This window comes from Notolepis coatsorum (assembly GCF_963971535.1).
Source record: "Notolepis coatsorum genome assembly, chromosome: 4".
Lineage (NCBI taxonomy): Eukaryota > Metazoa > Chordata > Actinopteri > Aulopiformes > Paralepididae > Notolepis > Notolepis coatsorum.
In genome coordinates this window covers 8683750-8698425 of record NC_140168.1, presented here as the reverse complement: position 1 = coordinate 8698425, position 14676 = coordinate 8683750, and the positions used below count along the sequence as shown (strand labels likewise).

Below are 14676 nucleotides of genomic sequence, written 5' to 3'. Positions count from 1 at the left end.
AATATAATCAATTATAATCAAGACATGAAAATGTCAATGAAACAATGTGAACCTTTTTTGTTGAATTTTTACCATGTTTAGTTTTTCACCTACAATCAACACTTTTGGGACCCAAACACCACATGTAATACACAGAGTGCACTCAATGAAGATTGATTTTGATATGTTCTTCACACAAAATGAACCTAGGCCAATGAGTCTCGGGTTATAAAAATAATGAATTGTATAATTTCTCTTTTAATGACCATTGAAAACGGGGTCCCACATACTCGAACACCACACAAAATGCTTACACAATTGTAAGTGAGTGTGAAGGTTTTTCCATAACATACTTTATTCACTATTTGTTCGTTCCTTTGGTATAGGGCGAGCGGGCTGGAGGTCCAGGCATGTTCCAGGTCAGAAGAACAAAATGAGCATGAACATCCTCCGCCAAGAGGAGCTGATCGCTCAGAAGAAGAGGGAGATCGAGGCCAAGATGGCCCTACAGGCAAAAAAGAACGTGCAGACCCCCAGCAAGCCCTTGCCTCAAAGGTATATGCCAACGGTTCCACCAATAAACCACAGCTTCTGCATGTAACCAAGTGTCACTGTGTTGTTAGTCTCGTGTAGCCATACCTCTTTATGTTAGCAGCACTGTGCCACCGTCCGGAGAGAGGTCTGGCCAAGCCTATTATCATTCCGGGATAGGGGGGGAAAGGTCAGATAGCGGAAGGGGAGGAAAATTCTGTCCGAGTTAGTCGGGCCAATATCATCATTCTTATACCCACAGTCTCATGGCGCAGATCCACGCTACTGTTTTGTAGCCTACTGGCACTTGTGTTTTTGTGGCCGCTTTGATTCCCATGCAGCAGTGTTTCCTACATATTCTCAGGCTATTTGTGGTCATCATAGCAAGCTTGGATGGCCAGGATATGACGTTAGAGAGGGGAATATGCTATTTCCCCTTTGGGATAATAAAGTTCTATTGTTATCGTACAGTTGAGAAGTTGGAAAGATTATATACAATGATGTTGTAAAAAAAAATTATAACTTTGCTAAATCTATCTCTGGTAATCCTGTGGAATATTTAGTTGGGCTGCCAGAAATAAATATATGTATGGGGAAAAGCTGCCCTGTGTCCGTCCTCCAAGGTGTTTCACCACCGTCCAAGATGGAGGCATGGAATAGAGAAAACGGAGTCCTCTATGGGATAAACCTGAATCCATGTGTAGCACAAGGTTTATACGTTTATATTCAAGAGATTTATTTGTCACATACATACACGCGACATGTAGTGACATGAAGGAAGGTGGCCATGCCCGCCTTGATTGTGAAAAAAAAATACTAATTTTCTTTGGTGCGCCTAAGGTAGGTGCCATAGAATTCCGTTAATGTTTACATTGTTTTACGTCACTTTGTACCGTATGACATGCATTTATGAATATTTGGAATTAAAACGTGACATTATTTCTGATTTCTCAGTTCTCAGAGCAACCACGGTCCCAACTCAAACAAGTTTAGTAACGATGGAAGCTTCCTACAACAATTCATGAAGATGCAGAAAGATAAACCTGGTTCGTCCCATTGACCCTCTTGGGAGAAACATTAAAAAAAAATGACATTTAATTTTCTCATCCTGTACATGGAAGTAAATGCAACGGTGCCTAAATAAACCCTGCACCTCCCACCACCAGGTTCTAGCGGTGAAACGAAAGGCGCCGCCACGTCACCGGGAGGGAAGAAGAGCATTCTGATCGGCAAGCGTCCCGGCCTCGGCATCAGCAGCATGCTCAGCCAGTTCAAGAACTATTCCCAGTCCAAGAAGAATCCCATCCTCCTCTCCCAGAGGCCCAGCGTGTTCTGCTCGCCGGACGGCGAGGAGGAGGAGGAGGAGATCGACGACGCCAACTTCCTAGAGGTCAAAGGTAATTGATAAGACCCGTGTTTATACACCTCGGCGTCTCCTCCTCACGGCACTTCCAGGTGGCACAGTTTGCCACGTGACTGTTTTCTCATAAGGTGCTCCACGTCGGGGTAAATGTACTCATAGCCTGCTTAAAGTCTCTCCCCCAGAGGACGCCGACACCAGGCTCATCCTGGACAAGATGGCCTCTTTCGTAGCGGAGGGCGGGCCGGAGCTGGAGAGGAAGGCTAAGGAGGACTACAGAGACAATCCCGTTTTCACGTGAGTCTGACGCCCGGCGGTGGAGGTCAGAGGTCAGAGAGACGTCCTCTCGGGTCCCACACGTATCTCTAATGCTTGTTGTTGTACTTTTCATTTCATTTCAAACCTTTATTTAAACTCGAAAGGCAACTGCGTCTTCCCTCATTTACAGTCACGTCGAGTGTACGTACAGAGTTAATCAGTAAAAAAGGCATATAAAATCACACGCCATATAAAATCACAACAATAAGACGAGTAAGGATGACAATCAATTAAAACACTTACAAAGGTTGGAGATCAATGTTTTAAACTCTGCAACAGAGTGGAGAATCTCCAGCTCCTTTAAGGACCGTTGGTAGTTCATTCCATGAGCTAGAGGGGCATCATAGCAAAATGCAGATTTATCCTGTTCCGAGCAAACTAAGGGGACCTCAAGCACCAGCCAGTCACTAGAACGGGTTCCAAAATTCAATTCCAATAATGATGTAGTATAAGAAGGTAGCTTACCAATAAGGGCCTTAAAATGAACAAATACCAGTGTTTGTTGCGCCTCTCCATCGGGCGAGGACCAACCTAACCTTCTCATAAAGGACACAGTGACATGGGTGGACACTCTGCCAAATAATTAAGAACAGTCAGAATCATTTTACTGTGCAAAATAGTTAAGCACCACTGGCTCTCTTGAGACCGTGAAACGGTTGCATATTATTGACCCGTTTCTCTTGTGCTTGATGAAACCATGGAAACCATGAAAGAAGGAAGGGTCATCTCGTCACTGTAGCGCGTGAGCGGGCATTGGTGCCAAGACTTGTATATTGAAGCCTGTATTACAATTCAAAATATACCAGCTATCTGAAGAAATATATACATCAACCGATATATCAAGCGTTAGCTGGTTAAACGCACCATTCAGTTAGAATGTAAGCTGTAACTAATGGTTGCTATAGTAATATGTAACTGTTTTACAATCTCTGAGAACCAGTGCTTTCTGTGTTACACAATAAAGATTCAAGAGATTTATTTGTCACATACATACACAAGACATGTAGTGAAATGAAGGTGGCCATGCCCGCCTTGATTGTGCAAAAATACAAATAATAAAATAGAATAGATAATAAAATGGTAATCAGGGGGAGCTCCAGTAGCTCACCGCGTACCTCAAGCGCTATTTCGGCGCCGGGGACAACCGTGCTCGTCACGGATCTGGGGTAGCAAGTTCGATTCCCGGACAAAGCCGTAACTTTCTCAGAGTGTCTTCCCCCCATCTCTACCCCCATTCAACCTGTTTCTGTCGGTCATTCTTGACCAGAGAAAAAGCGATAAACGCAAAAAGAGCCAGCGGAATGGCCAAAGTTTAAAAAAAAAATGGTAATCAGTACTATATACAACAATATACTAATATACAGTTATGTTTTTTAAAGTGACCTTTTTGTAGTGTGTGTATGAGAGAGTGCAAGTGACGATGTGTGGTGTGTGTGTTCATGTGTGCCTGTGGAGAGATCAGTTTTCTGATGGCCTGGGAGAAGAAGCTGAGTCTGAGTCTCTCTGTTCTTGCTGCGTGTATACGGAGGCGCTTGCCTGACCGCAGCAGCTTGAACAGGCTATTGTTGGGGTGGTGAGGGTCCTTCGTTATTCTGCAGGCTCTGGATTTGCACCTCCTGTTGGGTGGACGGTATGGTCTAAAATTTATATCACGGTATAATTTGAAGCATAGACGGTAACGGTATATATCACGGTATCATCGTTTTTGATAAAAAAAAATTATTTTATATTATTTTTTATTTTTTTTTATAAAATATATATATTATATAATTAGACTTGTACTTGTATTATCTGCGAGACATCGCCACCACGCAACAAGCTCCACTGTCTGTGTACTCTAGTAGCCTCCAGCTACGGCCAGGATTCTCTGGAGCTGCACCTGGACCCATACTCGAGTAGCCTCGAGCAGAGCTACGGCCAGGATTCTCCGGCGCTGCACCTGGACCCTATTGGCATAACGTTACTTAACTGTGCTCAGCAAGCCCTCAGCTCGAATACGCATCGAATCAGTGTTATAAGACATTGATATCAGGAGCTATCTGTAGCTACTGCTAGCCGGATATATAACGTTAATACAACGCCTCAGTGAATTATTTAGTTCAATGGGACATTTCGTTTTGAACAGTGAACTAGCTTGCGCTAACGTGAGCTAACAGGTAGCATACACGTCTCTCTACTAGACTTTGTGGAGCGTTTGTTGATGTCAGGAGCTATCGGTAGCTGGCCGACTAGATACCGTTCGGTTAGACAATGCCTCATCATGTATTAAACTAAAAGTGAATAGTTGACTGGGTCATTTTGTAACGGTAGCTAAGCTAACGTTAGCTCAGGGAGACGCCGCCGTCTTCCCGTGTCTATACGTTACTATATGAATTGAAAATGGGGGACCCTGATGGAAACAAGACAAACGTCTTTCTCAGGTCTGCATCCCCTTAACAATTGTATGTATTGAGCCGTACTGTATTGTACCCATTCTGCAATCTGTTAAATAAAGTTCTCATTCATTCATTCATTCCCGTCCCACTAGACTACTAGACCCGTGTTTACATGCGTGCGGTAGGGGCTGGCACGCCCACTGCGCGAAGCCTCCTAAATAACTTTTTCCAGTTCGCACATATCTATTATCTATGACTAATTCTATCTATTTTTAGGGGCAAATGCGAGTGAAATAGTTGCGCTGTGGTTACATGACGTCATTGCTATTTTAGAGCTGCCCTACCGGTTACACGGTATAGTCAAAATCCATACCGTAGAGCAAATTCATACCGTTTATACCGTATACCGTTTATACCGTCCACCCCAAGTCCTTGTCGCTAAACATATTCGTCAGGGGCTATGATCACAGGGGGAACTACTTCCAAACCTAAGAGGGCAGGCGTGTTTGGGTATTACTTGATGGTTTATTTCACTCTTTTATATCCTCACGGTCATTTGTTGCCTTTCAGATTTCTGTATGACAAGAACAGCAGAGATTATCTGTACTACAGAAAGAGAGTCGCAGAGTTCCGAAAGCGACTGCCAAAACGCGAGGCGACGTCACACAATGGTGAGTTACCCCTCTCTCACTTCCTCTGTCTCTCTCTCTCCCACACACTCTCAAGAGATGCAAAGAGAACATATTTGCACTTGTTTGCATGAGAAGCCTGTGTCTTTAAGGCGAGACAGTACCCCCGAAATCGCCTTTTTGCTTTTTTTTTTCTCTCGACGACGATATTGAGATTTTGTTATATTTTGCTTCCTTAACCTGTTAACATGTCTTATTTCAAACTAGTGGCAATAAAATATCGAAAACAGACAATTAGTTGTTTATTTTACTTAATTTTGTCTGATTGTTTCCATAGATCACAATTACAATATAGAACTTTTAGGGCGTTTTCTCAAAAACAAGTTTTTATGCATTTTACTTACACACAAAGACATGTACCTACACACACCAACGTTCCACATTTCTTCCCATCCAGGGAGCGAAATTAACTTTTTGACTCACCGACCAGTGGCGGGTAGATGGGAAGAGTCTACCCGCCAAGCATATTTCTTACCTGCCAATATATATTTTATATATACAATTTTTTTTAAATAAAATATATATTATATAATCATACTTGTAGTTGTATTATCTGCGAGACATCGCCACCACGCAATAAGTCAAAATGCTTGCTATCTGCAAACAGCTCCACTGTCTGTTTTGGCTGTGTTGCTCTTCTAGAAAAATAATCCTTTCAGGGTTGCCTATTGAAATACTGTACTTTCCTACTGTACACTTTCCTGATTAATTGAAATGGGGGACCCTGATGTAAACAAGACGAAAGTCTTTCTCTGGTCTGCATCCCCTTAACAATTGTGTGTATTGAGCTGTACTGTATTGTACCCATTCTGCAATCTGTTAATAAAGTTTTCAATCAATCAATCAATCACACCTCCAGTACAGAAACATTGTTTGAGTTTGCGTGTCAGGTAGACCATTGATTGACAGTCGAGTCTGCCAATTACATCACATCGCTTGCACTCCGGTGCTGCAGCTGGACCCATTGCCCACCTCTGCTGTTGATAACGCTAGCCAAGTTATTATACACACAGATACACAGTGGGCCAGTGACTTTGGTGTAGGGGTGTAACAATGCATCGATCCTAAGGGGGAAATTCAACTGCATCGATTTGAAAATGTTAGAATAGATTATCGCAATTTTAATGTGTACACGTTATGTTATTGTCATGTCCGTTACAGCCAACACACCGACACGCTACTGCATCAACGTTATGATTAACAAAGCAAGGCATTCGTTTTGTTGCATTGACGTTATATTACTATTGCTATCGATAAATCTAGGTGTTCTAAAATCTATTGCTATTGGTAAGAGAGACTATAATAAGTTGGTGTCTCGGAAAACGAGAGCCCTGATCGCGGAGTTTCAGGAAGTAAACAAGAAAAATGAGAGCTTCCGATTGGTCATTTGCTTTATTTCCCATGAAACCAGTCACTTCACTCTACTGTGATTGGACCGTTGGCTTGAGTGCAATGTGGGACTTGTAGTTTTTTAACGATCTCGCAGCGGAGGAAAAAAAAGACGAGAGAGGCTATAATCTGTATTCGCACAGCGTGCGCCGCGCGCGTAATTGATTTTTACCGTTCGCATACAAATATTTTTAGGGGCCTGCTTATGAACTACACGCCACACGGCGGGCAGCCCTCTAAGTGTCATGCGCCAAAGGTAAAAACAGACCGCCCCTGGCGGGCGGCGGGCTTTAGTTTCGGTCCCTGTTCCCATCCATATCCTGCTTCTAATTACAGAAGGGTTTGTTGATATATCATTCATAGCAGGCCGGGTTTATAGTACATTTGATACCAAAACTAGGTGAAAATCTGTTTTTAGACAGTATTTCTTGATGTATGGGCTGATAAGAGGACATAGCCACAATCCCTTCTGGTAAAAGTTTAGTTTTGAATGTATCAACAAAATGAAACCAAGTTTTTGAATCTGGCATTATCCATGTTGGTGATTCGTGTTTTGGCGATTGTGCAAAAATAGACATACAATTCAGAACTTTTTTTCTTAGTTTATATGTACAAACTGGGAACGTTTCATAGTGATATCTATTCAAATATTTTGCCTATTAGCGGGTACTGTCTCGCCTTAAGATGAGCGTGAATGTTCATATTTAGAATCGCATGTTGTCCATTGTCCACATTCGCACCGTATCGGATCGTCCCACAGTGTGTGAAGCACTCGGCTCAGTTAGAACCTCCTATCGGCATTGTGTTGTTCTCCGTTGTTCTCCGTTTGTTCTCCTGTGCAAAAAAAACGTCAACATCCATTCAGTTCCCCAGTCACCACCTTGTTCCCTGCTCCTCCTCCTCCTCTTCTTATCCCCCTCTGCTGGCTCTAGAGACTGGTGGTGTGTGAGGGCCAGTTGAGGTACGGTACAACAGTAGTAAAGAGTGTGAGTTGAGCCCCAGTACTGATAGGCTGCTTAAAGTCTCCCCCCCAGTGGACGAAGAGACCAAGCAGGTGGCCGAGAAGCTGGCCAGGTTCGTCGCCGAGGGCGGCCCCGAGGTGGAGGCCATCGCCGCCCAGCACAACCAGGACAACCCCGCGTTCAGGTCAGTCTCCGTCCACCGGCGGAACCGCCATTTAATCTGGTCTTCGTTTATTTTATCTCGAACATTTTCAACCATGAACACACAAATTTGTAATAACAAAAACTAAATAAGATAAAATATCTTCCTAGTAGGGGTGTAAAGGTACACGTATCCGTACACAATCGTTCAGTACGGCTGAGTACCGAACGAATACAACCGTATGTTAACCACTAACAACCGCCCACCGGGGGCTGTTTTTTTCACAATCTAATATAATTATTTTAGAATTGTTTATTTTAACAAGTTGATTATTAATTTCAATATAGAATATTCGTTGACAGCCCTACAAGTACAATTAGTTACTGCACACTACATCACCCCTGAGTGGAACATGGAAAGCCAAACTTTACCCCACTGTACCGAAAACCCGTACCGAACCTTGACTTCAAAACCGAGGTACGTACCTTACCGTGGTTTTTGTGTACCCTTACACCCCTACTTCCTAGACATGGAAGCAATAATCAACATAGCTCAAGACAAATGGTTTTGTTCGAGTAGGGACAGAAATAAGCTAAGCTTATCTGGTCCTGCCCCTTCCTTACAATATCATACATATCATTAATATGTAATACAACCGTGGCCAATGATCAGTGGCATTGCGTCATATTGTATAGCAAAACACATCATACTGTGAATATAGCCTGCTGCTTTGCTAGGTGAGCTGCTAGCCACCTGTGTGCCCCCCCCCAGTCAGAACGGTGATGTGCAAACAATGTTTTCTGACACGTCATTCTACTCTACCGACTAATGTGCCCACAATCTCAAGACAAATAGCTACTTCCTCTGTAATCCCGATAGCTCCTACAATATGGGAAAGCTGTATGACCGGGGGGGGGGGGGGGGGGGTCTCTATATGGCCGTCTTTCCACGCCAGGGCACTTGGGTGGGTTAGGTGATCAGGTGACAATCCCTGTGTCTGGGATCCTTCTAACCGGAGATGCATGTTATTAATGCCAGCTGTAAAGTGGTCTCTTTTGTTTTGTTTCATCTTTTACCTAATCTTTCAAGTGGTGTTGGTGGTGAATGTTTTCCACAAGAACCCATAACCCTTTCACTGCCACACTACAGAACGTTAACCCTTTCACTACACTACACAACGGTTAACCGCATCTAACCGTCTGTAGTGTGCTAGTGATGTATTGTCGCAGTAAAAGGGTTAACCCTTTGGTAGTGTGGTAGTGAAAGGGTTAACCTTCTGTAGTGTGATAGCGAAAGGTTAACCTTCTGTAGTGTGGTAGTGAAAGTGTTAACCTTCTGTAGTGTGGTAGTGAAAGGGTTAACCTTCTGTAGTGTGGTAGTGAAAGGGTTAACCTTCTGTAGTGTGGTAGTGACAGGGGTTAACCCGTTGTCATGTGTGGCAGTGAATGGGTTAACCTTCTGTATTGTCGCAGTGAACGGGGTTAACCCTTTGGTAGTGAAAGGGTTGACCTTCTGTAGTGTGATAGTGAAAGGGTTAATCTATAGTGTGGTAGTGAAAGGGTTAAACTTCTGTAGTGTGGTTGTGAAAGGGGTTAACCCTTTGTCGTGTGTGGCAGTGAAATGGTTAACCTTCTGTATTGTCGCCATAAAAAGGGTTAACCCTTTGGTAGTGTGGCAGTGAAAGGGTTAACCCTTTGGTAGTGTGATAGTGAAAGGGTTAACCTATAGTGTGGTAGTGAAAGGGTTAACCTTCTGTATTGTCGCAGTAAAAAGGGTTAACCCTTTGGTAGTGTGGCAGTGAAAGGGTTAACCTTCTGTATTGTCGCAGTAAAAAGGGTTAACCCTTTGGTAGTGTGGCAGTGAAAGGGTTAACCCTTCTGTAGTGTGGCAGTGAAAGGGTTAATCATGTTTTGTTCCGTCATTCGCTTCACGCCGCTGGACGCCCCCCCCCCCCCCCCCCCCCCTCAGTTTCCTCTACGAGCGCGGCAGCCCGGCGCAGCTCTTCTACAAGGAGAAGGTGGAGGAGTACCGGCGGGCCATCGCCGCCTCTCGGAACCCCCCGTCCTCTCCGGAGTACGGGCCGGAAGACGGCCTCCCGGCCTCTGGCCCTCCGTCGCCGGGGCCCGCCTCGTCTCCCCGAGAACAACCCCTTCCCCCGGCGGCCCCACCCCCACCCCCGGAGGTGAAGACGGAGGACTCCGTCGTGGTGAAGGAGGAGGAGGAGGAGGTGGCGTTGGTGGCGCCCCCCCCTGTGAAGCGGAAGAGGAAGAGCAGATGGGGGGCGGAGGACGACAGGGTGGACATACCCCTTCCTCCCATCATCATCCCCCCCCTGGAGGAACCGGAGCCCATCACGCCTTCTCTCTCTGGTACAGGGTCTGGTGTACTGTTTACTACACACACGCACGCACGCGCACGCACACACACATGCATACATACACACTAGGGGTGTAACGATGCGACCTCACAACGATTCATTTCGATTGCGATTCTTCAGGCAACGATTCAATGCATCATGAAATCTCTTCATTTGACCACGATTTGATTCGATACATTTTCGATGAATTTTTAGTTAATTCCCCATAAAATGTTGAATACACAAATGTCGCTGGGGGAACTGATTCACTCACCATGAATGGACTATAGGTCAATAAAAACAATACACACAATTTTTTTTTACTTTAGATTATAATCGATTCTAACATTTTCAAATCAATGCAGTTGAATTGTCACATTAGAATCGATACATTTCGATTAATCGATGCATCGTTACACCCCTAATACACACACATACATACAGACAGGGCTGGGCAATTCATCGAGTTTCAATTTCAGTTGCGATTTTGGCTTCCCCACGATCAGGAAAACTGGACAATTGAAATAAAACGATTATTGTGCTATTGTAAATGCAGCGCACACACTCATTTGAGACAGTTCAGGGATAAGAGCTTGTATTGTATACGTCTTGTATTGTTGGTGAACGTGTGGCCTGCTGTTGTTAATCAAACTTACATTGAGAGCTGGTCGACTGCATTTAAAAACAACAGACATTTCAATTGGTTGATTCACCTTCACTGACTCATTCATTCACCCATTCACTCACACATTCACACACCGACGGCGGAGGCAAGGTGCCAACCTGCTCATCGGGATTAAGTTATTAATTAGGGGTTAAGTGTCTTGCTCAAGGACACATTGACACGCTGCCCGGCAGGAGCGGGAATCGAACCGGGAACCTCCGGATTGCCAGATGACTGCTCTACCTCCCGAGCTACTGTCGCCCCCCCACTACTACAGGACAAGCTTGTTCGCAATTATGTTACCAGCGGGGATTAACCCTTAAATTATTTATTTGGGCTTCTAACAATGGTAGTAACATAACATAAGGTTGCTGCACCTGTCTGTGTCTCTGTGTGTGTGCGTCTCTGTGTGTGTGTGTCTGTGTCTGTGTCTCTGTCTGTTTGTCTGTCTGTCTGTCTGTCTGTGCTGCACCTCATGACTGCGCAGCACCTCACCAGACACTCTGCAGCCGCGCTGCTAAACTTGGCTGCTTTGGGTGAGAAGGATGCATCAGGGGAGACATGCGAGAGGGAAAGAGAGTGTCCACTGTCCAGTGATTGAGATGGCCGCCTTGCACAAGCAATGTTATTACCTTTTATTGTGTGTTGATCATTTAGCTTCTAATGGAGTCCGTCAACAAACACAGCTGGATCCAACACTGTGTTGGAAATTTGGTCTTTAGTAAAAAAAAATTTTTTAACTGAATTTCTAATCTTTCTTATCTTCATTGACTATCCAAATGTGATCATAGATGATGTCCATATCTGAGTCTAGGTAAAGAAAGAACTAATAGCGGTGGTATTTAGGGGCCTTTTTGAGCCCTGCTTTGTCTTAAATACTTAAAATATTTTAATAGGCCTCAAAGTCTCTCCCAAGAGAACATTTAGCCCACTTGGTAGAAAATACAGAGATATATCGTCCATTCAGCCTGAAAACACAGAGATGTGATTTCTCCCAGCCCTACTCCCACATAGAAGTCATTGCGTGAATCTTGCCCACGTCCGAATACCGGAAAACACAACCTGGTTTTGAGACCTACGATAATAACCCTATGAGGCACACTTCCACAATTGTCTCACCAATGTTAAATACCCGTTTCTTATTGTACACACTTAATATGACCCTGGCTTGCGGTTGTGATGTGTGTCTTTCAGTCCAGGAGCTGAGGTGTCTTGGGTATTCGAAGGGAAAGCCCGTAGGTCTGGTGGGAGTGACTGAGCTGTCGGACGACCAGAAGAAGCAGCTCAAAGAACAACAAGAGGTACCAAGACTGACATAATGCTTTTATTATATCAGATCCACTTAAGACCTTCTTCTACCCCCGTTAGTACTGGTGGAACGATACCATTAACTCGGGATACTTAAGACCACCTACCCCCTGTTAGTACTGGTGGAACGATACCAGTAACTCAGGATACTTTAAGAGCACCTACCCCTGTTAGTAGTGGTGGAACAATACCAGTAACTCAGGATACTTAAGACCACCTACCCCCGTTAGTACTGGTGGAACGATACCAGTAACTCAGGATACTTTAAGACCACCTACCCCCGTTAGTACTGGTGGAACGATACTAGTAACTCTGGATACTTAAGACCACCTACCCCTGTTAGTACTGGTGGAACAATACCAGTAACTCAGGATACTTAAGACCACCTACCCCTGTTAGTACTGGTGGAACGATACCAGTAACTCAGGATACTTTAAGACCACCTACCCCCGTTAGTACTGGTGGAACGATACTAGTAACTCTGGATACTTAAGACCACCTACCCCCCGTTAGTACTGGTGGAACGATACCAGTAACTCAGGATACTTAAGACCACCTACCCCTGTTAGTACTGGTGGAACAATACCAGTAACTCAGGATACTTAAGACCACCTACCCCCGTTAGTACTGGTGGAACGATACCAGTAACTCAGGATACTTAAGACCACCTACCCCTGTTAGTAGTGGTGGAACGATACCAGTAACTCAGGATACTTAAGACCACCTACCCCTGTTAGTACTGGTGGAACGATACCAGTAACTCAGGATACTTAAGACCACCTACCCCTGTTAGTACTGGTGGAACGATACTAGTAACTCTAGATACTTAAGACCACCTACCCCCGTTAGTAGTGGTGGAACGATACCAGTAACTCAGGATACTTTAAGACCACCTACCCCCGTTAGTACTGGTGGAACGATACCAGTAACTCAGGATACTTTAAGACCACCTACCCCCGTTAGTACTGGTGGAACGATACCAGTAACTCAGGATACTTTAAGACCACCTACCCCCGTTAGTACTGGTGGAACGATACTAGTAACTCTGGATACTTAAGACCACCTACCCCTGTTAGTACTGGTGGAACAATACCAGTAACTCAGGATACTTAAGACCACCTACCCCTGTTAGTACTGGTGGAACGATACCAGTAACTCAGGATACTTTAAGACCACCTACCCCCGTTAGTACTGGTGGAACGATACTAGTAACTCTGGATACTTAAGACCACCTACCCCCCGTTAGTACTGGTGGAACGATACCAGTAACTCAGGATACTTAAGACCACCTACCCCTGTTAGTACTGGTGGAACAATACCAGTAACTCAGGATACTTAAGACCACCTACCCCCGTTAGTACTGGTGGAACGATACCAGTAACTCAGGATACTTAAGACCACCTACCCCTGTTAGTAGTGGTGGAACGATACCAGTAACTCAGGATACTTAAGACCACCTACCCCTGTTAGTACTGGTGGAACGATACCAGTAACTCAGGATACTTAAGACCACCTACCCCTGTTAGTACTGGTGGAACGATACCAGTAACTCAGGATACTTTAAGACCACCTACCCCCGTTAGTACTGGTGGAACGATACCAGTAACTCAGGATACTTAAGACCACCTACCCCTGTTAGTACTGGTGGAACGATACTAGTAACTCTAGATACTTAAGACCACCTACCCCCGTTAGTACTGGTGGAACGATACCAGTAACTCAGGATACTTAAGACCACCTACCCCCGTTAGTAGTGGTGGAACGATACCAGTAACTCAGGATACTTTAAGACCACCTACCCCCGTTAGTACTGGTGGAACGATACCAGTAACTCAGGATACTTTAAGACCACCTACCCCCGTTAGTACTGGTGGAACGATACTAGTAACTCTGGATACTTTAAGACCACCTACCCCCGTTAGTACTGGTGGAACGATACTAGTAACTCTGGATACTTAAGACCACCTACCCCTGTTAGTACTGGTGGAACAATACCAGTAACTCAGGATACTTAAGACCACCTACCCCTGTTAGTACTGGTGGAACGATACCAGTAACTCAGGATACTTTAAGACCACCTACCCCCGTTAGTACTGGTGGAACGATACTAGTAACTCTGGATACTTAAGACCACCTACCCCCCGTTAGTACTGGTGGAACGATACCAGTAACTCAGGATACTTAAGACCACCTACCCCTGTTAGTAGTGGTGGAACGATACCAGTAACTCAGGATACTTAAGACCACCTACCCCTGTTAGTAGTGGTGGAACGATACCAGTAACTCAGGATACTTAAGACCACCTACCCCTGTTAGTACTGGTGGAACGATACCAGTAACTCAGGATACTTAAGACCACCTACCCCTGTTAGTACTGGTGGAACGATACCAGTAACTCAGGATACTTTAAGACCACCTACCCCCGTTAGTACTGGTGGAACGATACCAGTAACTCAGGATACTTAAGACCACCTATCCCTGTTAGTACTGGTGGAACGATACTAGTAACTCTAGATACTTAAGACCACCTACCCCCGTTAGTACTGGTGGAACGATACCAGTAACTCAGGATACTTAAGACCACCTACCCCCGTTAGTAGTGG

The 14676-nt window shown here is 44.7% G+C and overlaps 1 protein-coding gene across 1 annotated transcript in view; it reads left to right on the top strand.

The window, feature by feature from the left end:
* The window catches only part of sugp1 (SURP and G patch domain containing 1), a 30840-nt gene that overhangs the window by 637 nt on the left and 15527 nt on the right, over nucleotides 1-14676 (top strand). The window contains exons 2-9 of the mRNA XM_084313457.1: nucleotides 366-534; nucleotides 1465-1556; nucleotides 1677-1907; nucleotides 2044-2167; nucleotides 5134-5234; nucleotides 7664-7787; nucleotides 9714-10114; nucleotides 11960-12066. Of these exons, the coding sequence (XP_084169583.1) occupies nucleotides 366-534; nucleotides 1465-1556; nucleotides 1677-1907; nucleotides 2044-2167; nucleotides 5134-5234; nucleotides 7664-7787; nucleotides 9714-10114; nucleotides 11960-12066 (1349 nt within the window). The remainder of the gene's footprint in view (nucleotides 1-365; nucleotides 535-1464; nucleotides 1557-1676; nucleotides 1908-2043; nucleotides 2168-5133; nucleotides 5235-7663; nucleotides 7788-9713; nucleotides 10115-11959; nucleotides 12067-14676) is intronic.